The sequence below is a fragment of the Canis lupus genome, chromosome 9, assembly GCF_003254725.2.
Source record: "Canis lupus dingo isolate Sandy chromosome 9, ASM325472v2, whole genome shotgun sequence".
NCBI lineage: Eukaryota > Metazoa > Chordata > Mammalia > Carnivora > Canidae > Canis > Canis lupus.
This window is the reverse complement of record NC_064251.1, coordinates 25413721-25436682: the sequence shown is the minus strand read 5'-3', so window position 1 is coordinate 25436682 and position 22962 is coordinate 25413721. Positions and strand designations below refer to the sequence as shown.

Below are 22962 nucleotides of genomic sequence, written 5' to 3'. Positions count from 1 at the left end.
GCCAGGCCCAGTGGGTTCCACTGCAGGCCATGGGAGGACACTTTTGAAGGACCGTGGGCCTAGGGGCAGGGGTGCTGTTTAGGATGGAGGGCAATATGAACCCACAAGACCGTGAGAGGCTGAACCGAGTAGAAGCAGGGTTGGAAATGGTAGGACAGGTTTGAGAGTTGGATTTCTGGGAGTTGGCTGAGGGGAGTAGGAGGGCAAAGGAAGACATGACATTGTCTCAGAGCCTGGCTTGTATGCACTCAGTCCTCAGAGGAAGGTGGCTGGGTGGGTGGATGGAGCATTAAAGCTTGGCAGCACTGGGACAGGCAGTTAGAGGGACAGTGGACCTGCAGCAAACACTTCTCACTCTCTGGGGGTGCCTGTCCTAGGGGAGAGAATGCCAATAGGAACAGGCCACCCAAGGGTGGCTGCAGAATAACCTTCTCTGATGGATGATCAGTGAGGGCACCATCCCCTGTGTGTACACACTGTCTCCATGCCTTCCCCTCTCTTCCCACTTCACCACAGCCCCCTCACCCTTCCTTCCCTGAGAGCTGGCCCCAGGTTTTGCCCCCCTTGTAATATCAAATAAGGTGCAGTGGACCTTCAGGTCCCGAGGGAACCTCAGCCCCCCAGCCCAGTACCAGCCTGAGCTGAGGAGTATTGAGCTTTGGGGTGGAGCGAACCGGTCTGCCAACCAGTTTAACCAGGGACTGGTTTCGACTTGGAGTTCAAAGGAGCTGGGGTGCACCCGGTCCCACATGGCCAATGGGAGCAGTGCTTAACCCTTTCACGGCTGTGCCAGGGGCAAAGTCCAGGCAGGGTCTGTGCTGGAGAGGGTCTGAGCCTCTTCTGAGCATGAAATGGGTGAGGGTGACCTTGGCTACAGCTGGGGGGTGCAACCAGGCCCATGAGAGTGGGGAAACAGGAGAGAGGCTCCCTTGTTTCTCCTGCCCCAGACTTCCCTTGGGGTTTCCTCTTCCTGCTGAGGCGATCCCTGGAGGACCCTGGCTTCTGGGTGGGTGCAGGGGCACTGGGATTGGATTTCTGGGGTAATGAATATTCATCAGCCCGATCCGGCCTCTGCTTCTGTTTACTTAGCCGGGAGGGGCTGGGTTTCAGGTTCACCTTGACTCCAGGAGCCGCAGTGGAGCAGGTACCCGCTCCTGCACCTGTTTCTCTTGCACCTGCTGTGCAGCTGCTCCCACCCAGCTCTCCTGGCCTGAGCCTTGCCTGGTGTGGCACCCTGGGGGCACCCCTACCTCTCCCAGTCTCCTGCCCGGGCAGCTGCTACACTCAGCTCCTTCTCTAAGGAAGGTCTCGCCTCCAGCCGGGAGCAGTCAGGATTACAGGTACAGGCAGAGGGTGAGTGGGTGGGGAAACCAAGGCACAGAGCCCAGTCAAGGCACCTGGTTCTGCCTCCATGGCTGGCAAGCCTAACTGGGAAGGGGAACCCAGGCAGGCCGGTTCCCATCTCTCCTTGGTTGGGCAGGGAGAAGTCGGACTCATCCCACTGGCTCTTGGAGTCAATCCAGGCCTCCAGCAGAGCTCTTTCTGGGAAAGTTTCACTCTGAGCAGTTCTCTATTAACGCTTGCTAAGCTGGAGCCCACCCCCCAACCTGGAGGATGTTTCTGGCTATCTGGTGGGAACATCTCCCTGTTCCTATCCAGGGCACCCCAGTCTTATTCAGAATGGAGAAGTGCCATCAGGGGCCTGGCAGAGGGACATGGGCTGGCGGGGGGGGGGGGGGGGGGGGCGGGTCCTGGATATTGTCTTAAAGCCTAGAATCTGACTTGCTTCTACTCCCCTCTATCCCTCCATTTCCAACGCAATCGATGGTTAACTTGTCCCAGCTCAGAAGGGGCTCAGTGGGGGCGGTGGGACCTGTCCTGGGGTGACCACATAGGTGCCATAGAGCTGGCTGTCATAGGCAAGGGGTGGCAGGCTGTCCCATGAGGTCCTTTTGTGGATTCTAAAGCTGTGCAAACAGCAGAGATGTAGCTAGCATCCTCAGGGCTGATTTCTATCATCCCATGGATTGCAGGGCCCCAGGGCAAGGGCCCAGCCCTCGGTGTGGCCAGCTAAGGGCCCTGCACAAACAGCCTGCGTGGCCTGCCACCTGTCACTAAATGCTGGGTCTGCTTGCAGTCCCAATTACACCTCCTGCCCGCAGTTCCCTCCTGCCTTCTATGATCAGGTATGGGCATGTGGCTGAAGGTATATTGCTCTTTCCAACTTTTGATGTCACATCGCTTTATTTATTTATTTATTTATTTATTTATTTATTTATTTATTTATGATTTTATTTATTTATTCATGAGAGACACAGAGAGAGGCAGAGAGAGGCAGAGGGAGAAGCAGGCTCCATGCAGGGAGCCCGACGTGGGACTCGATCCAAGGTCTCCAGGATCATGCCCTGGGCAGAAAGCAGGTGCTAAACCACTGAGCTACTCGGGCTACCCCGCTTTTTTGATTTAAAGCAAGTCAGGTTTTATACTATCTTGGGGTGGCTCACTACTTCAAAGAATCTTATAGTTTGGTTATTTTGTAAAACAAAGAACAGTCTTCTAATTTATCTGTTCTGTTCTGACTTCCATATGTCAGTCGTGGTGAAAGAGGCAAACGCTGCTTCCTGGTGCTTGTATGTCCTCTCAGACAGAAAGGATGGAAAAGGTATCTTAGACCAGAGTTCAAGGCCAACAGACAAGGGCGCCGATGCCTTCGTGCCATGGTGGAGGCCCCAGGGCAGGGTCCGAGGGCTATTCCCACTTCCCTATGGTGTTACGATAAGTTCCTTATGATCTATCACTTCCTTCATTCCAAGGGGAGTAAACCCCTGCAGATGCCAATTTGCGGCACCCTCTAAGGCAGGTGTGTTTTAGCTGGCGCGGACAGAAGCACTGCCTCTCAAGGAGGTGGGCAGTCAGGTGGTTACTGTCAGCTCAGGAGCTGTATCGTCCACTCCCTGAGTTCCTTGGCAACCCCGGATGGGCGTTGGTGGGGTCACGGGCTCTGCCCCAGACCAGGCGGCAACTGGGGCACCCACAGGCCAACCAAGTGCCCTCCCCACAACTTCCAGAAAACCCATTCTGGAACACCAAGTTCTGTGCAAGGTTGTGCTAAGCCCAGGTGGGGCAAGCTGCCAATGCAAACCTCTCAGGCTGTCCCCTTGTGCGCTCACCTCTCCAGGGTGCCCTGGAAGTATTTATCTGGCCACTCTCACCCCCTCCTTCACTTTCTAAGTGGGAGCTGCACAAGATCTCCCCTGGGCTTCTCCTGCTACTTGAACCCAGCTAAAGGGACAGAGCTGCCAGTGTGGGAGCTGCTTCCCAGACAAAGAGGTAGGAAGGAATCCATCAGGAATGTACTCTGGGCATGGGGCTGGGTAGATGGAGGGACAGGGGAAACAGCAACCAGGAGCCCATGGAGGCAGGCACTCAATCCTTCCCAAGCCTAGGTCAGCATCCTGCTTGCATCTTTCCCCAAATTTGATATGCTCCCTGTCAAAAAAAAAAAAAAGAAAAAAATCCATGCTCATTATGGAATATCCAGAAATCAGAAATACCGGGAGAAAACATCCCCTCTTCCTTCTCCATTAAGAAAACCACTGTTGGAATACCCACCATTTGCTTCAATGTGGATAGAACTGGAGGGTATTTTTTTTTTTTTTTTTTTTTTGAGATTTTATTTTTTTAATTTTTATTTATTTATGATAGTCATACAGAGAGAGAGAGAGAGGCAGAGACATAGGCAGAGGGAGAAACAGGCTCCATGCACAGGGAGCCCGACGTGGGATTCGATCCCGGGTCTCCAGGATCGCGCCCTGGGTCAAAGGCAGGCGCTAAACCGCGGCGCCACCCAGGGATCCCAAGAACTGGAGGGTATTATGCTGAGTGAAGTAAGTCAAACAGAGAAGGACAAACATTATATGGTCTCATTCATTTGGGGAATATGAAAAATAGTGAAAGGGAATAAAGGGGAAAGGAGAGAGAAAATGAGTGGAAATATCAGAGAGGACAGAACAGGAGAGACTTCTAACTCTGGGAAACGAACAAGAGGTAGTAGAAGGGGAGGTGATTTGGGGGGTTGGGGTGACTGGGTGACAGGCACTGAAGGGCGCACTTGGCGGGATGCACACTGAGTGATATGCTATGTGTTTGCAAATTGAACTCCAATTTAAAAAAAGAAAAAGAGGGCAGCCCCAGTGGCGCAGCGGTTTAGCGCCGCCTGCAGCCCAAGGTGTGATCCTGGAGACAGAGGATCGAGTCCCACCTCAGGCTCCTTGCATGGAGCCTGCTTCTCCCTCTGCCTGTGTCTCTGCATCTTTCTCTCTCTCTCTTTCTCTCTCTCTCTCTCTCTGTCTCTCATGAATAAATAAATAAAATCTTTAAACAAGAAAAAGAAAAAGAAAACCACTATTAGGCAGCCCGGCTGGCTCAGTAGTTTAGCGCCACCTTCAGTCCAGGGGCCTGATCCTGGAGACCTGGGAGTGAATGGAGCCTGATTCTCCCTCTGCCTGTGTCTCTCCCTCTCTCTGTGTTTTTCATGAATAAATAGATAAAATCTTAAAAAAAAAAATTCTTACTGCTTTCTCAAAAAAAGAAACAAAGAAAACCACTGTTTAATAATTTGTCGTATTTCTTTCTGGTCTTTTAAGAAAATGTAGTTAAGGCCATCAGTTTTTAAAGGAAGTGATCTATTAGCCTGTGCTGGGGTGGCCTGACCACCTAGGTTTCTGGTGCATGATGGCTACTACCCGTTCGGCAGGACCCTTCCCAGTCACAGACAGAGTCCTGAGAACCAGACCACCACCCTCTCCAGGCCCAGAGATGCCTGGATTTCTCATCCCTTGTCCTGCCCTTCTGTTGCTCAGAATCTGTCAGCCTGCTGTGTCCATCCATCTTACACATCCTACCTGGCAACGATGTCCAGGCAATCTCATTTGCCAGAGCTCCCACTAGCTCAGACAGCACCTTTGTGGAAATGAGTTAAAGATGAGGCCACATCTGTGTCAGGACACATCACAGCAGGGCACATGGCTTGTCAGTGGAAAAGCCTGGATTTTGGCCCCCAAGCCCGTGATAACCATTTCTCATGTGGACCTTGTGGCCCCACCAAACCTCCTTCCAAATGTTCAGTTCCCGGGATGCCTGGGTGGCTCAGCAGTTGAGAGTCTGCCTTTGGCTCAGGGCATGATCCTGGGATCCGAGATCGAGTCCCACATTGGGCTCCTTGCAGGAAGCCTGCTTCTCCCTCTGTCTGTCTCTCTCTCTCTCGAATAAGTAAATAAAATTAAAAAACAATGTTCAATTCCCCTGCAAACTCCTGTCCTCATGGAAGCTAGATGGGGAAAGGAGCCATCCACTTTGCAAAGGATGCCTCCCTCTGAAGGCAGGGGATGAGCATTAGAGCTAAATGTTAGGCTGGCAGGGACAGGTGAGGACACTGAGATCCAGAGAAGTAACTTCCTAGAGGTCGAGGCTGATACAGTCCCCAGGATTTCCCACTCCCAGCCTGCAGTTCCTCCCATAGGAAAAAAACCCCTCATCTCCTTCACTCCTGCTGGTACCCCCTGGGAAGCCCAAATTACTCTCAAAATCCTAAATCCTACTTATTTTGTAATGAATTCTAAGCAAAATTCACAGGTGTTTCTGTGCATCTGATACCAGCCAACCATCTCCCAGCTCCTGGTGGTAGGGTCTGGCGCCCCAGTGGGAAGAGCTTGGGAAGGATGTTGGTGGTCTGGGTGCTGGGCCACCTGGGCAAGCCAGTCACCTCCCTGCAGCCCTGAGGGGCCTGGAATCTCAAAGCTCCCCACCACCTGCATGGTAAGAGTGTGTGGTTGTCCCGCTGCCCCTCGGCCTGGGCTCAGTGGCTCTCCTGTTGGTGTCCATTCAGCTGCCCATTCCCCAGATCCCTCTCTTCTCATATTGTAGAGCTTTATCCCAATCCTCAGTTCATTCGGCCCCACGTGCAATTCTTTCATGCCCCGACTATTAAAATAGCCCATGATCAGGTGTTTAGAGAGGGCTGCTCCAGGCAACCCCCACTCACGCCTCACTTCTCCCCACTGACCCCTTTCTCTGTCCCACCCAGCTCCTGCAGAAAGTGCCACCCTCGGCTCCAGGGAACATCATGACTGAAGTGGGCTGGTGGAAGCTTACCTTCCTCCGGAAAAAGAAATCCACTCCCAAGGTGCTGTATGAGATCCCTGATACCTATGCTCAAACAGAAGGCAACGCAGAGTCCCCTCGGCCAGAGGGCGGGAACCCCCACGGCGATTTTAACACCCGCCTGGAGAAGATCGTGGACAAGAACACAAAGGGCAAGCACGTCAAAGTCTCCAATTCGGGTCGCTTCAAGGAGAAGAAGAAAGTCCGAGCCACACTGGCAGAGAACCCCAACCTCTTTGCTGATAAGGAGGGCAAAGGACAGTGAAGGGGGCCAAGGAGGATGCTCTTGCCTCCCTACTCCTGCCATCAGCTGGATCTGAGACAGGGGCCTGCCACGCTGGCCTCCTTGGCCACAGCTGACACCAGGGGTGGGGGGGTGGGGAGGTGGCGTTGACGCCTGCTGGCAGGAAACATGTGGGTTTAGCTTTTTATTTATGTGCCCCAGCTTTCTGGAAGGTCTGGGTTATTCCCGGGTCCTCCCACGTTCCCCAACACATACAGAGGCTGCAAAGTCCCACAGGAAGGACAGCCCTCCTGGAAGCAAGTGGCAGCCCAGCAGGGAAGTGGGCACGGCAAGGGATAGAGGGAGCAGACTTCACCTCCTCCAGGGGCACAGGCTCAAGGGTGAGTTTCAATTGCTGCTCCTTCTACTTGCTCTCCCTGGAACTGTTCCCTGGACCGATTCTGAGAGTGAATTTTCCAGAAGCCACCTGATGGGGTGGTTTTCTGGAGCTGGAGGAGGCAGAGACCCCAAACCTGAGCTCACCTCCTGCCAAAGAGGGAACCGTTCTGGAACTTTGCAGGGGAGAGGAGACCGGCTGGCATTCTGACACTCTCTGGGGGGGTGGGGTACTGCAGAAGGACCAGGCGAGGGACCCCACAGGTCCCTGCACACAACCTCAAAGGGACACTGCACTGGCTCATGGGTCCAAATTCTTCTCCCCTCCTCCTGGTATTTAAGAAGAACAAGCCCCAGGGAGGAGTCCTGGAGCCCTGAATTTTGCTTAAAAAAAAAAAAAAAAATAGGTTTCTCTCTTTGTAATAAACAGTGCTGCAAAAGCAGAGAACCTATTTATGCTTTCGTCTTCTATGTACTGAAGACTGTTTCTTCTGTCTTTACTCCCTGCATGGGAATAAAGTGGAACTCTGAGTGCTCAGGTGTTTCTTTTGAACATCAGGAAGGGTCCCCAGGGGCGGGAGCAGGGCGGGGGTGGGGAGGGCCTGGCTGGCTCAGTCAGTAGAGCACAGGACTCTTGATCTAGGAGGCCTGGGGTTAAGTTCGAGCCCCATGTTGGGTCTATAGATTACTTAAAAATAAGGTCTTTTTTATTAAAAAAAAAAAAAAAGAAGAAGAAGAAAGAAAGGAAAGAGTCCTGAGTATGCAAATCTAGCAAAGGAAAGGGCTGGTTTCAGTTCAGTGGTCAGTTCCTTTTGGTCAATGGAACTCTAAGAGAGTGGAGGGGACATTTGGTGACTAACCCCATAGTCACAGGGGTTTGGTTTGGAATCAGGATTCAAATTCTCTTTCCACCGCTTCATAGCTGAGTGATTTGGGGAATATATGTTATTAAACGTTCTCTGAACCTCGAGTGCCTCTTTGGTAAAAAGGGCTGTAATAAGGTCTATTTCGTGGGAATGGTCAGCATGAAGTGCCCCACACATGGTCCTATGGTAGGTGCTCGGTTAGTATGGCCTTCCTCCTCTTGCTCTTATTAAGGAACTCCACTGTAGCCCACAACTTCTACTCTTAAGGAAGAGCAAAGAGTGTGCTCCCCTGTGTTATTAGGTCCAGATTTTTCTCAAGCCAGGAGCTGGGAGCTAGGAGCTAGGAAAAACTGGACAGATCTCTGGAGCTCTTGGTGCGAACAGGGAGAAAGCAAGGTGGCAACTAAACAATGTGGTCCTGTAGCTTCCAGGTCAGTTCTTTGTGGCTGTTGGGCCACTCCACCCCAGGGAGTGTTGCTCGGCAAATTTATTACCAAAACAAACAAACCCATACAAGGGGGCCTTTGTTGGGTGGCCTCACCCAGGCAAGCGGGAACTCTGAAGATGAGTGAGGGACAGAGGAGCTGGAGGGAGGGAACGAAGGCTGGTTCAGGTGTGCTACCTTCTCCGAGGCCTCTGCCCCTATCCCTCCCACCCCATGGGACTTTCTAGAGTCTGTCTGATTACCCAATCCATCAAGTGTCCCGTGAAGGAGCTGCCTTCCCCCATATTCTAGCCCTGTCCACTGTGAATAGCCAATGTTTATAGGGAGCTTACAATGGGCCAGGCCCTGTGGCAAGTACTCCAGGAGATTCCTTGCTCAATCCGCTCATCACCCGAGACAGGTGTGGTCATTGTCCCTGTTTTCCTGCCGAGTTAGCTGAGGCTGAGAGAAGTGAAGACTTGCTTGCCATGGTGGAGCTGGGACTGAAGCCAGAGCTGGCTTGTGCACATGACTGCAGCATACAGCCCCCTGCACTCTTGATTTTCATCTGCCTGGGGGATGGGAGCAACGAAAGGAGTACAGTCACCTTCCGCAGAAGGCGAGGTAGGGTGGTAGAGGGTAATGCCTGCAGTTTAGGATTCTGATTCTGGCACCAGCTGGGGGAGAGCTAATCAGCCGTGAGGCGGAATACTCCGAGACATCAGACCATAGGGACCTGCCACTTCTGCACATCCTGAGGTCCCTTGAGGGAGGCCAGGGCTGGGGCTGGGGCTGGGCCCTGGGCCACCAAGGCCTCCTTCTGCCCAATACTGGCACCACATTGCCACCATTACCCCTCTTAGGCGAGAGGATCTAAGGCCCTTCTGCCTTGTAAGGGAGAGCCTGCTCCAGCCTCAAAGTGATGTCTGCAGGAATCTTCCAGGGAATCCCCACAAATATCCTGAAGCTGGGGAAAAGGTGGTGGGTGAGTGCTAAAAGCCAAAGGGAAATCTGTCTGGCCAGGGAGTCGGAGAGAGGTAGCTGCACGCTTTCATGAGGCCAGAGGAGGAGGAACCGAGAGTGCAAATATACGCAGGAACTGTGAGAGGCTACGGGTTATCGACCACAGTTTCACTGGGCCAGGACCCAACCAGGTGGGGGAGGCAGGAGGGGCCAGCTGGAACCGGCTTGCACTGCCCAGGAGGGGCCTACCCTGGGCGGAGGGCTCCCCCTGCTGGCCGTCCAACCTCTAGTGAGAGGAGGAGGGAGGTTGCAGGGGTCGTTTAAATCCCCCAACCCTTCTTCCTGGGCGGGAGAGGGGGTGGGTGGGGGGATGCGACCAGGCCAGGTTGAACATTAATCTTACACACGGCTGACGAGGTTTTATTACAGACTTGGCACAGTGATTGTCAAAAACAGGAAAGGAACAGCTGAAACCAGGCTCAGAGCTGGGGGTGAAGGGGGATACATAGCTCCCAATAACAAGACAAGGTAGAGAAGGGCACCCCAGCACCCTGCCTATGGTGTCTACAGGGTTAGCATCGTACCTTCCTACCCTCAGGCTTAAAGGGGGGCGATCATCACCTACAGGGCCACCCTTGCAGGAGCTAGTTAATGACAGACACTGAAGTACAGCACACACCCACGCAGTGGAATGGAACAGTTTACAGAGTTGGTGAGTTCCATGCCAGCGTGCACAAGTAAGAGTTCCCTGATTCTGGCTTAGTCACAGCAAACATTTACCCAGCCTGGCTCCCCTCCAGGGAGGCTGGAGGCCATTCATTCAAGTTGTCCTTTTTTTTTTTTTTTTTTTTTTAAGATTTTATTTATTCATGAGACACACAGGGGGAGAGAGAGAGAGAGAGAGGCAGAGACACAGGCAGAGGGAGAAGCAGGCTCCATGCAGGGAGCCCAACGTGGGACTCGATCCCGGGTCTCCAAGATCACGCCCTGAGCTGAAGGCGGCACTAAACCGCTGAGCCACCTGGGCTGCCCTCAAGTTGTCCTTGGTCACCAGACTTGCACTCAAGAAAAGCAAATACAGTTCAGCACAAGCATCAGCTTCATAAAGAATCCAATGGTGAGGGTGAATGGTCATACGTTTATGGAGGCTGGTGACACCGTTGGGGACATGGTATCTGGTCACCAGGTGAGGGGGAGTCTTGTTAAATGCAGAACAGGACACGTGGGTCTGAGGTGGGCTTTTAAGTGGTGTTGCTGCTGGTCTGTGGACTGTACTGAGTAGCAAGGATCTCAAACGGTGGGCAGTGGGGAGGGGGTTCTTTTGCCTGCACAGAATTCCCTAGGGAGCCTTTAAGTTTCCCCAAGCTCAGACCTCACTCAGCCTAGGTAAATCACATATGATTAAAGCTCCCTGGGTAATTCCAGCATGGATGAAAATCAGGGTCTGGGAGTCATCAGTAGAGGTGGGGAGTAGGTGAAGGATGTATGAGTGGTCAGAATGATGTAATCTCTATAACAATATATGTGTGTACACACACGCACATACACACACAGTTCTCAGAAACAAACATGGAAAAGTAAAGCTTGATTGACGGTATCAGCACATGAATCCCTTCTATAAAACTCCTAGGGGCACCTGGGTGGCTCAGTTGGTTAAGCATCTGCCTCCAGCTCGGGTCATGATCCCAGGATCCTAGGATCAAGCCCTGCATCAGGCTCCCTGCTCAGTGGGGAGCCCGCTTCTTTCTCTCTCACTCCCCCTGCTTGGGTTCACTCTCAAGTAAACAAAATCTTAAAAATATACATATATATGTAAAACTCCTGATTACTTGAGATTGAATACTTCTAGAGACTTGCTACCTAACAGGTAGCCCACTCCCTCATAGGTAGTCCTGGTTGTTACAAGTCTCTCTTCATACCAAGAGGAAATCTACTTCGATGCAACTTCCACCTATGGGTCCTTTGGAGCTCCAGAGAATAAATTTAATCTCTTTTCCACATTGTTGTGCTTCAGATAATAGGAGGCAGTTATCAGTAAGGTATAATGCTATAAAAATATCCTATTAGTAAATACGTTTCCTTTAGTTGCAAGCAACAGAAAATTGATCCTGGCTAGTTTAAGCCAAAAACTTTTTTTTTTTTTTTTTTAACAGGGATAATGGGTGTTTTGAGGCAGGAGGAGGTGTTATACACAGCCCAGACATGGGAAAGAAGGATCCAAGGTCACTAAGGGAATTACAAGAGCAGCAGCTGGAGGCTGTTGCTTCTTGGCTGCCATTAATGACTTGGCTACAGTGCCTCTCATACTCTGGGTCTCTCCATTTCAAATTTCAAATTGTTGACAAGAAAAAACAGATTGACTAGATTGGCTCAGGTGCTTATGTTGGAACCAGTCAGCTTTGGGTAGTATGACTCAGTGACAGGGTGGTAACAGAGCAGCCCCGGGCCCACCTAGTGTCACCAGAAGAGGGAATCACACCAGCTATTACCTCTAGAGGGAGCTAGTCCAATAAATCATATTCAAGGTCAAGAAAATAATTATGGGTTTGTTTGTTTTTTTTCCGTTTGTGATTCTCTATGCCACTGCTTATGCTTCACAAGACTACCTAACTGAGAATCAAGTGAAAATACAGAATTTGGAGTTTGAACTCTGAAGAGCCTTAAATGTAAGGGGTGAGGAGGGAAATAGGTTGAGTTTAGAAGGGCCCAGCTCCCAATCCCATACCCTCTCTTAGCACCTGGCCCCAGATCCAGTTGGCGCCAGCAGGTTAGTCAGGGTGCAAGTCTCTCATACAGCCAGTCTTCCTCCCCACGGTGGGTCATGGGCCCCAAAGGGGAGTCTCCTGTTGGCAGGCCCCTCCGAAAGATGATCCGGTCATGCAGACGGTTGGTTTGGCCTTGCCAGAACTCCATCACTTGTGGGTACAGGATGTAGCCACCCCTTCAAGAGAAACAGTGGGTTTGGTGCTCTGTGCATTTTTCCAACAGGTTACCCCCCACCCTGTCTCCACCTCAGGACCCCTTGAGGGAAGTTGCTAATATGAATCTGACGAGGATTACCAGGGGGAGCAGATCTATAATTCCAGGGGGAGTTGTTTCAAGTTCTGGTGCCCCTTTCTGGACAACCACCAAGCATCACTCACCAGTACTTTGGCTTTGGCACCTCTTGTTCTTGGTAGAGCTGTTCCAATTCCTCATTCTTCTTTCTCAGATACTATCCAGGGGAAGGAAATTGAGGAAGGCCCAGACTGAGTCAGTGATTCACCTAATAACCATTTACTAAGCACGTGCTGTTTGCCAGCCACTGGAACACAGGTGAACGAGGGAGGCTGGCCTCTCTCCTCCAGAAGCACAGTCCAACCAGAGGGTCAGATAAAGGAAGCCCATTTCCCCATCTTTACTTCCCCAGGGAGACTATCCTTTCATTTTGCTGGAGAGAGGGCCTTGGCATCCCCCGGGGACAGCTGCTGGGGATGAGCTAAGGCCCCTGCCACCCAGAGGACTAAGAAGAAACTCGACTCACCTCCCGATTGGGGATTACAGAACTCTGGTGGCTGACCACAGCCCCAATTTGGCTGCTCTTGGGGCGGGAGTGGAAGTAACACTCAGCCTCCTCTTCAGGCAGCTTCTTCACAGAGCCCTCCACACGGACCTGCTCAAGGATGGCCCTGGCTAGACGGTCTGCAATGCCTCCTGCCCTCCCTACCAACACAGGCCCCCTTCCTCTCTTCCTACCCCTCTCCACTGCCCCACCACTGCTGGCTCCAACTAGACCAGTTCATTAAGAGCTGAGAGGCAGGTCGTTTTCCCAGCCTGAGGACCTCCACTGGGCTCATCGATAATGAGCCCCTGGTTGTCCTGGAACTGCTCACTCACCTGGCGGTTGAGGGGCTCCCAGTAGAAGACAAGGGAGGCAAAGGGATTGGAGTCCTGGAAATAAAAGAGGATTCGCCGTCGGCCATCAAAACAGCAGGGAGAACACCTCCACCGTGCAGAAAGGAGGTAGGAAGTCTGCAGCATGCAGGCATACAGGGGATAACAAAACATCTCATTTAAACCCTCAAAGGTATGCCTACTTTTACGGGTGTAGGAGACAGACTCAGAGAGGTTAAGGAACCTGCCTAAGTTCACACAGTAAGTGCTAGAGCCGTGCTGAAAACCTAAGCCAGATGGATTCCAAAGTGAGGCTTGCCATTTCTCTCATCCATAGATTTGCAAGTCCTCAGAAATGCACCTGTGGCCAGTATGGATTCCGGGAGTCCTTTGGGTTCATGACTGAATGCACACAAAGTATCAACTCTGGGCTTGACCCCAGGAGAGGTGCTGGGGGAATGGGAGAGGTACAACGGATGCAGCCTCTGCCTCCACAGAGCTTACTGGGTATTTAGCAAGGGAGACAAGTATCAATCACATAAACATACCAACAAATGCAGTCACAAACTGAAAAGAAGGTAGAAAGTAAAGTGACACGTTAAGATGATGGTGAATGGCAGCTGAGGTAGCATAGGGATCAGGGATGACTTTCCCTAGAAGGTAGCACAGGGGCTGAAAGCCAAAGGGTTGGGAGTTACTTAGGTAAGTGGATGGCAGAGGCGGGGTGGTCAGAGCGAGCACTCATTCATGGCAAAGAAAAGGAAGAGTGCCAAGGCCCGCAGGCAGGACGGTGCCCAAACACAGCCAGCAAGTGGGCAGGGGTGGGGCTAGCACCAGAGGGAAGGAAGGACAGGCCCCTGCAGGCCCCTCACCAGCTCTCTTCCCTTCCGACTCTCGAAGTTAGTGAAGAAGCGGAAGCCATCCTTGCCAAAGCCCTTCAGCAGTACCATGCGGGCAGAAGGTTTTCCATCTCTGGGGCAAAGACCAGAGCAAGTGGTCAGAGCCCATGTCACTGTCCTTGCTGCCACCCCTCACCTGGGTGCTCCCCTGAGCTCCTGGCACCTGCACCCCCTTATTCTGTATTGTCCGGGCATGCAGGCTCCCCATTCCCACCTCCCCCTGGGGGCTTGTCCTAGAGGTGCAACTATGACATCACTGCCTGATGCCTGTTATAGCCTGGCGCCTGTTATAGCCTGGGGCCTGTTATAGACTGAACTGTGTCTCCTTAAAATTTTTTTTTTTTTTTAAGATTTTATTTAAGAGGGATCCCTGGGTGGCGCAGCGGTTTGGCGCCTGCCTTTGGCCCAGGGCGCGATCCTGGAGACCCGGGATCGAATCCCACATCGGGCTCCCGGTGCATGGAGCCTGCTTCTCTCTCTGCCTGAGTCTCTGCCTCTCTCTCTCTCTCTCTCTGTGACTATCATAAATAAAAAAAAAAAAAATAAAAAAAAAAAAATAAAAAAAAGATTTTATTTAAGAGACACACAGAGAGAGAGGCAGAAACATAGGCAGAGGGAGAAGCAGGCTTCCCGCAGGGAGCCCAATTCAGGACTCGATCCCAGGACCCTGGGATCACAACCTGAGCCAAAGGCAGATGCTCAATCACTGAGTCACCCAGGTGCCCTGTCTCCCTAAAATTCAGTGTTGAAGCCCTAACTGCCAATGTGGCTGTGTATGGAGATAGGGCTTTTAGGGAGGTAATTAAGTGAGACTCTAATCCAATAGGCCTGGTGTCCAGAAAGATATCTCTCTCTCTCCTTCTTCCCACTCTCTGCATGCACCATGGAACACAGTTTTAAGGGTGGTGACCAATTATAATGCAATCAGCCAATGCTTAGCCATCACAGAAAGGGTGGTTCCTTCAGGTCCTCCGCTCAGAGTTCTGGGGGATATCCAGGGGCACAATACCAGAGCCCTGCCTTCAAGGCCTTACACTTTATTTATTGATTTTATTTATTTATTTATTTATTCATTCATTCATTCATTCATTCATTCATTCATTCACGAGAGACAGAGAGAAAGAGAGAGACAGAGACACAGGCAGAGGGAAAAGCAGGCTCCACGCAGGGAGCCCGATGTGGGACTCGATCCCGGGACTCCAGGATCACGCCTGGGCCAAAGGCAGGCGCTAAACTGCTGAGCCTTACACTTTAATGGCCTTACACTTTAATGAGCAGGGACAAGAGTGGAATAACAGGCTAATGTCAGAGGTGTCTCAAGGAGTATACAATTGATTGTCAAATAAAGAATACAAGGAAGCACTGTGCTAGATTTCAGGAGAGGTTCCAGGAGATGTAGCTCTTAAGGAGCAGACGGGAATTGGGTAGATGGGGAGATTAGGGAGATAAGGGTGGTGTGGGTGGGCGCTTTAGGAACAGACATGAAGGAGGCACTACATTGTTATTACTGAAATGGAATTAAGTAGAGTGTGATCTTTGGTTTACAGGTAAGGACACCGAAGCCCAAAGAGGACAAATTACTTGCCAGAAGCCACAAAGCATGTTAATAACAGAACTATCCTCATAAATTTGCATTCCGCCAATTTGAGAGCTTCCTAAGTTTCTTACTTCACCTGTACCCACCCGCACTATGCCCACCTGGTGCAGGTAGCCAGACACATGGCATTGGCTTCCCCTATGTCAGGACACTGAACAGCCTCCTCAAACCAGGTAGCAAACTGCTTCATGGGGTCCAGGGAGGTCAGCTGAGTCTCCTCAAACGCCTGGGGAAGGAGAGTTTTATTTAACAAATACATACAATTCTCACTGCACACATGGTATTGTTCCAGGAACTTTTCCTAACAAAAAACAGTACCCAGGAAGTAGGTTCTGCTAGCTGTATTTTACAGGTGAGGACAGAGGCATAAAAACGTGGTAACTCGCCAACCCCCACAGTAGCGACGGATGAATCAGGGTTTCATCTCATGCGTGTCAAACCTATCACCTGAAGAGCATTAAAAATTAAATAAATAAATAAATAAATAAATAAATAAATAAATAAATAAATAAATAAAAGCAAACCATATTTGTGGGCTCAACACCCACAAATTCTCAGTAGGTGTGAGGTTTAATGAAAAACTGCATGTTTAGCAAGTACTTCTGGAAATGCTCACACACAACGAGATCTAGAAACTGCGGCTCTGTTCTGTTGGTTCCTCCTCGGAGCAGGGAAAAGGGAAAGAACTCCTCCAAAGGCGAAGGGAAGGGGCTGAAGGCAGTGAGACCTAGGAGCTTTCTCCTCCCCGCTCTCTGTGAGTCATACCCCTCCCCCACGGGTTACTTATCAAATATTTAGAAGCTGATGGTCACTGCTGCAAGCGCTCTCCAAATATCAAAGTCCAAACGGCCCTGAGAGTTAGGCACTTACTCCCCAGGTGAGGAAACTGAGGCCCAGGGAGGCTCAGTGATTGCCCGAAACGATGCGCCCGCCCCGCGGGTGGCAGGGTCCCGGCCCAGCGCTCGCGCTCTCGCCCACCGCGACCCGCTGCCTCTCCGCATCCTGGTTTCCCCAGAGCCCCGCTTCCCCCCGCTGCTTGTCTGTGACCCTCCTCGTTCTATGGGGGTGACCCTCAAACCCACCCCGTGGGGTTCCTCCCCTCCCTGCGGGGGGGGGGGCTGCCCCCGCGGCCGCCGCACCTCTCGGTCCCCGCGGTAGCTCTTCCGCATCGGGCCCAGGTCCATGACGACACCGCCACCGCACAGGTGGTGGAGGTAGCGGGGCCACCCGGCAGGTCGCCCAAACGTCACGGTGACGCCTCGCAGCCCGCACGTCATGAGGCCGCCAGTCACGTGACCCGGCGTCGCCCAGCGCTGGGTTCCGTTGGGTTCGGAACCAATTTCTCAGCTCGGGAGTTTACCCGGGGGACTGAAGAATTCGCCCGTCGCCAGGCCCTGCTAACAGGTCCTGAGTCCTCGGAGCCAATGGGAGCTCAGGGCCGGAGGAGGGAGACAGGCGCGGAGAGGCCATTGGTTGGCGCTGTCCGGGAGCGTGGCCAATAAGAGCGAGAACAGAGGAACCCAGCGGCCAATGGGCGGCGCCTCCGGGGGCGGGAGCAGAGAGACAAGGAAATGCTGTCACCGCCGTTAGCACGCACGTGGAGGTTTGTTAAAGGTATAGGGCCCGCAGCCGCCCGGGGTGGGGGCGGGGAATGAGTCCCCGGGAGCTAGCCGGGAGCGGTCGGTGGGGAGTGGCTGGCCCCCAGCAGGTGCCTAGAGGCGAGGCTAGTGCAGGAAGGACCCCCCCTCGGGGGAAGCTGGGGGCGGGCGCGGGGGGGGGGGGGTTGCCTGGGAAAGGACAAATGGAAAACCAGAATTAGGGGCCAGACTCAGACGAGGTGATGGGGAGACACAGAGGAGGGGCGGTCTCTGGTTGAGGGAAGAAATCGGGGCTGGAGAGTGGGAGAGGTTGAGGCGAGTTGTGGATCACACAGGATAGGTCCTGTGGAGGGTGCATGAGGGTGCGGGTGGAGGGGGGTGTGGGGTCCTCTGGAGTGCGGGGAGAACGCGGTGGAGTGAGGAAGAGACTGTGGGATGGGAAGGAAGACTGCTGAATGGAAAGCGGGGGAAGGGAAATTTGGGATCAAGCCATCCCAGACCAGAGCCATCTTCCTTCCAGCTCTGAACTCTCTCTCTGCCTCATTTCTTTAACCCCAGGTCAGAGCATGCTGCTCCCTTTGCTCATGATTTCTCCTTTACTGGAGCAGTGGGAGTTCACACCAGGCAGTGTTCTGGTAGATGGAAACGTTGTCGCTGCCTCTACTGCTCCTGGGCCTTCCTCATCTTCGCAGGGTTTTCCACTTCTTCACATTTTGTCTTTCCTAGGTAGTTGGAGTCTAGTTCCTAGGGAATGCCAGCCATAGCTGGGGCACCGGGGAGCAGGTGGCTGTGCAAAGCCATTTCCAGGCTGTGGACCAAAAGGGCTGAGACATGGAAAACCTACCAGGGCCCATTCCAGCTTTGACCTGGCTGGGGCAGCCTTGGGTCAAGTCCTCTCTGTAGTCCAGGTTTCCACCAACATCAGGAAGGGGAGCTGCAGGAGCCATCTAGGCAGGCACCCCAGGACTGTGCCAGGTAAGGGGAACTTCCTGCCTTATCCAGGTGTCTGCATTACCAGGTGTTAAGCTTCATAAAGCCCTACATTAAATAACCTATCATCTTTTATTATATGGATGTGGCTTGAGCCAAATGGAATCTGGAAGACCCAATTTGCTGCAATGAAATAATACATATCTCAAGGCTTAATGATGTTGATATGTGGATTCTCCACTGGTTGGACTTTTTTTTTTTTCTACATGGTTTTCTTCCATCAACATGACTGAGAGTTGACTGAACTATACTTTCTTGTTGAGGTTGTCTTTCCACATGTGAACACTGCTGTTCTCAGCTCCTCCCAGGCCCCTGCACTTGAACCTGTGTACGTGTAATTAATGCCCTTTAACACAGATGATTTTGTTCATGGCGCCACACTGTTGGCACTCCTGGGCTGTGCTGCTCTGGACCTGGGATACTAGGGAATCAAGACTGGATCATTTGAATGGTTTGCTTAAAAGCCAAGAGCTCAGGATAGATATTTATTCATTCCATAGACATTTGTTAAAGATTTCTTTTGGACCAGGCGCTGAGCTAGGTCTGAGAATACTAAGATGAAGAGAGTGAGATGCTTCCTGCCCACAAGGGGTTTGTAGTCTCCCCAATAGGAGAAACAGATCTGAGGGCTGATGAGTTACAGGTCCTTTAGCAGATACTTCGTGAGGAAAAGCGGAGCAGAAAAGAGAGTTGTCTGCAGGGGTCAGACAGTCCGAAAGTCTTCGTAAAGGGCAGGCATTTGATTTGTCTTGTTGACTAAGTGTTCTCCAGACAGACAATGGACCAGGCATGCCAGGAAGAGGGGACAGTGTGCAGAAAGGCAGAGCGTGTTAGGGAAATTGTGGAAAACAGTGTGATTCTCCCAGAGCAAGAAAGACAGTAAGGAGCAGGCCAGACTAGTAGGGAGGGCTGATGATCAGACAGGTGGAAAGGGCCGGGCTTTTATTTATTTATTTTTTAAATCTTTTAAAAAGATTTTATTTATTTATTCATGAGACACACACACACACACACACACACACACACACAGAGGCAGAGACACAGGCAGAGGGAGAAGCAGGCTCCATGCAGGGAGCCTGATGTGGGACTCGATCCTAGAACTCCAGGATCACACCCTGGGCCGAAGGCAGGCACCAAACCGCTGAGCCACCCAAGGATCCTTTTTTCTTTTAGGGCCAGGCTTTTAGACAACATTTTCTTTTCTTTCTTTTTTTTCTTTTCTTTTTTTTTTTTTTTATCCTTGCTGTTATCAAACCAGAGTATCTAATTTCTGTTCTTTAAGACTGGATGAAGAGAAAAGGCACTAGATTCCAACAGCCTCTCGCATCCTCTGTTATTAGCAAGGAAGTTTGCAATTCGTTGCCTTTTAAGATTTTCCCTTCTGCTTTGAAAATAATAAGTAGGTTTGTGTTGTGCTTTTCTGCCTAGTGGGATTCGGTGTCTGGATCACAAAGCAGCCCTGCAGCGCAAAGGAGAGAGGGGCCGGCCTTGCTGCTACTGCTAAAATCCCGGCAGGGGTTTTGTCTGCGTGGGAGAAATGAATGTTTTATTGTTACTGCTTTTTTTTAAAACACTTTGCCACCCTCCTCCCATCCCCAACTTGTAAAATTATTAATCTTCTTGAAAGAAAGAGAGCCTTAAGTGAATAGAAAATGTGTTGTAATACTTTACTGTACAGAAGAGGCATACCGGTTTCTCAATATGAAGCAAAAGAGCTGCATGTGGTTTTAGGGACTGTGCCTTGCCTGTCTTCTTCCCATGTTTTTGCATTTATGTTCTTAAGTCACCTTTTCGTCTGATTGTTTGGTTGCATTCTATATTTCACTTGAATCTTAATGACTGTATTTGGGGACTTAGATCTGGTGACCGAGTGGCTGGTGGGTAAGGGAGGGCAAGGCAGGGGCAGGGAGACGTTGGGAGTCAGGGCAGAAGCTGGAAGCCAGGAGCCTGGAGCCGGAGTCTAGGATGGGGCTGGAGGTGAAGGAAGCCACTCACCGGGATAACTTTGGGTGATGTGGGTGGCACTGTTTGTTGAAGAGGGGCATGGTGAAGGAGGAGGTTTGGGGGGAAGATGAGGCCGATCAGACCTGTTGAGTATGAGGGTTTATAGGACACACATGTTTGGCCAGGTTTGATAATCACATCTGGGGCTTAGGGGAGAGGTTTAGGCCGTTGAGACTGGGCTAAGGGTCACGAGCCCCCGAGGCCATGGGGGAGGATGAGAATGAGAAGAGGGCCTGGGAGAATTAAGGAGGATGGGGGAGAGGGGAGAGGCCCAGGAAGATGGTAAGGATGCTAGTGAAATGCAGCCTCCCAGGAGGCCGGTGGCAGGCCAGAGGAGGTGTGCTCGGGGCTTGAAGCTCAGACACTCTTGAGCCCAGCCTGGGGTACACCCAGGACACACAGAGGAGTGGGTACTTGGTGCTCTGCCAGTAGCTACCTGAGCCCTGAGAGTATGGTTATTGGGAGGCCCAGATGGGAGCCGGTCCTCAAAGGCTTGCAGTGGGATACGGAGGAGGCTGACCCTTCCCTGGGTGGCCTGCCTGTGGTTTTGTTGTTAACCCCTCTCATGACCCTTGTGTGTGCTCACAGATCATTTCCCAAATGTGTCCTTTTGTTTTCAGCCCCAGCCTTCATTAGAAGTGCCTTCCAGGGAGGGGGCACATCCCTTACTGTCTCTGGCTCCTTCTCAAAATCCCAGCCAGGGAATGCTCTTCTGTAATGTTTATGCATAAACTGCCTTCATTAAGCTTCTTTGTACCTGGGTGCCAGCCATGGTGAGTAGGCCTTGGGGCCTGGTGGGGGCAGGGCCGAGTGTTTTTGCAACCTGGAGGGATGTTAAGCTTTCCAGGGTGAGTGAGGTATTAGGGCATCGGTCTCAGTCCCAGCCCTGGCTGCCTTGGTAATTGGGGCCACAGGCAGAGGGAGGGGGCCTGATGGTGGGTTCCCAGGCAGGACCCTAGGAATATGACCTAGTGGCTTCTTAGTTTCCTTTGAGAAATCCTGGTTGGTCCTTGGTTTGGGCCTGTCCCATGGTCACTTCTCATTTCCTCTCACCCGGGACTGCGATGAGCAAGTGTTAGACTCTTCCTCAAGCCTTGATTCTCTGCCCTAACCCACCCTGGTTTGCTTTCTTTCCCCCCAGCCCCGTCCTATAGTCCATCTTTTCAGGCTCACTTCTTGCCTCTTCCTCTTTCTCTTGCACTCTTTGACTAGGCAATCCAGCTAGCTGCCACCAGTCCCAATAAGACTGCAATCCCTTTAGTGACTTTTTCCCAATGCTAAAGACCTTGGCCAGATCACTAGAGGTCTCCCAAAACAGTGAATCACCAAGTGAGGGTCCCTGGAATCCATCACCATGTAGAGCTCAGCCAATTTCCATCAGCCATGAGCCCCTGATGGGTCCAGGGAGCTGAGAGGCTGTGAGTGCCTCTTGGTCAGACTTAAGTGTGGGGCCTCACAAGGCCCTCAGAGGTGATTGTAAAGATGGACCAAGGAATTTGAAGGAAGTCTGACCTCTATTTGCTGGCTTAGTTTTTGTTTGTTTTTTTTAAAGGCATTTTGCCTGGACTTGCCTACAGGAGGGAGGATCTCAGAAACGATGGACCCAAGCCCTTTCCTTCTGGGTTGTAATCCTAGTGTCTGGGGCCAAAGAGCTACAGTGTTGAGCATCACTCAGCAGACAGGAGGGTGCAGTGAGGGGATGCGCTGCTCCCAAATTTTCAACCAGGGCCTACCAGGTACCCCAGGAGGCCTGTGGCCTTGGGTGATCTGGGGCTGCATGACGCCATCAACAGCCTACACCCCCAGCAACTCTCCAGTGAACGAGGGCTGGATTAAGGCAGATGAGGGCCTAGCTTGCCACCAAGCCTCTGTATTCTTTGCCCATGCCATCACCCACAGCGGGCAGAATGTCCTCTCCCGCTGCCTGACTCAGGCACCCCATGGGAGGCAGAGCTAGTCAGGCCTGGCTTTTGAGCCTGCTTGCTGGGGGCTGGCACCCTCATTACCAAAGGTTGGGTCAGTTCCCACACATGAAGCATAAAGCACATGACTTGGAATCAGCTCTCAGGAAAGGATCATTCTTTGTGCCGCAGAGCAAAGCTAAGGGGGGGGGGGGGGTGTGTGGCAGAAATTGGTCAATGTGTTGACATTCTCCTTCTCTCCACCAATCTCCATTCAGAACACAGCGAAGAAGTCTCGTAACCTACACTGGAGGAAGGGAGGAGGAACACGCCTCTCATCTTCCCCCTGCTAGGGCAGCAATGAGATAGAGGATTGATGGAAGCTGGTCGAGAGGCTTCTGTGCCAGGGTAGATGCAGCTGTTGGTCTGGTTTCACTCAAAGGGCTTATGTGTAGAGATCAGGGGCAGAGGACCTGTGATCTATCTGAGATCATATCCTTTTTATTTCTTTAGATTCAAGGCTGTGGGCTGGCTCTGAGGAAAAGCTGTTTGCTTGCAGATGCAGGCTGCCAGTTACAAAGGAAACAGAGGGAGCATAGAGTGCAAAACCAGGCCTCCCCACTCCTGCACAGATGAGCAACCCTGGGGTGGCCCCTTGAGGGGAAGAGGCACATACTGTTCTGTGTGTGACTCACCTCTCCCTTCAGCAGATGTTCTTCTGGCCCCCAGCTGGGTTTGAACACATGCACTGACATCCTCCTCATAGCTCTGCCTGCCGCTCCAAGATACCCACCAAAGTTTCAGAGCTTGTGCTACCCTCTCTGGAGTGCCGGGATCGGGGACAAAAGGAAAACAGAAATCTGTGACTGGGATCCCAGCCCTCTACCCTGGGAAAGTATATTGGCCTTAGGGAACTACTTTTTCTCCAGACTCTCTAGCCTCTGGGAGGTGACTAAGCCAAGGTTCCTCTGGCTCTCTTCCCTATAGTTCTTACAAACAGGTTCTCAGGCCAAAGCCTTCCTCCAGGGACTGGGGAGTTGAGCAGAGGGACTCACTCGCTTGGAAG

The 22962-nt window shown here is 51.9% G+C and overlaps 3 protein-coding genes and 1 long non-coding RNA gene across 15 annotated transcripts in view; 2 read left to right on the top strand and 2 right to left on the bottom strand.

The window, feature by feature from the left end:
- The window catches only part of CDK5RAP3 (CDK5 regulatory subunit associated protein 3), an 89439-nt gene that overhangs the window by 16908 nt on the left and 49569 nt on the right, over positions 1-22962 (bottom strand). The gene's annotated exons all lie outside the window — the stretch shown is intronic.
- PRR15L (proline rich 15 like) lies at positions 1084-7315 on the top strand. Of its 2 annotated transcripts, none has more exons than XM_025440799.3 (2): positions 1084-1340; positions 6086-7315. In XM_025440799.3, the coding sequence occupies exon 2, from the start codon at positions 6125-6127 to the stop codon at positions 6425-6427; it is 303 nt and encodes a 100-aa protein (XP_025296584.1). In that variant the 5' UTR covers positions 1084-1340; positions 6086-6124; the 3' UTR covers positions 6428-7315. The 2 variants fall into 2 exon arrangements, with proteins under 2 accessions (XP_025296584.1, XP_025296585.1); XM_025440800.3 differs by lacking the exon at positions 1084-1340 and adding an exon at positions 3173-3330.
- PNPO (pyridoxamine 5'-phosphate oxidase) lies at positions 11006-16680 on the bottom strand. 4 transcript variants are annotated; one of them, XM_049114765.1, is made up of 7 exons: positions 16486-16680; positions 15505-15629; positions 13780-13879; positions 12911-12964; positions 12558-12686; positions 12178-12248; positions 11006-11975 (listed from the first exon to the last, which is right to left on the bottom strand). In XM_049114765.1, exons 1-7 carry the CDS (start codon positions 16678-16680, stop codon positions 11807-11809), a joined length of 843 nt encoding a protein of 280 aa, XP_048970722.1. In that variant the 3' UTR covers positions 11006-11806. The 4 variants fall into 4 exon arrangements, with proteins under 4 accessions (XP_048970722.1, XP_025296581.1, XP_048970723.1 ...); XM_025440796.3 differs by having other exon boundaries at positions 16543-16680; XM_049114766.1 differs by lacking the exon at positions 12558-12686.
- Positions 16828-22962, top strand: part of LOC112655605 (uncharacterized) — a 33006-nt gene continuing 26871 nt past the window's right edge. For 3 of the 7 annotated variants that reach the window (XR_004818745.2, XR_004818744.2, XR_004818748.2), the window contains exons 1-2: positions 16829-17017; positions 17728-17976. This is a non-coding gene — a long non-coding RNA (uncharacterized LOC112655605). The other 4 variants (XR_003133808.3, XR_003133809.3, XR_004818746.2 and 1 more) reach the window with 4 other exon arrangements.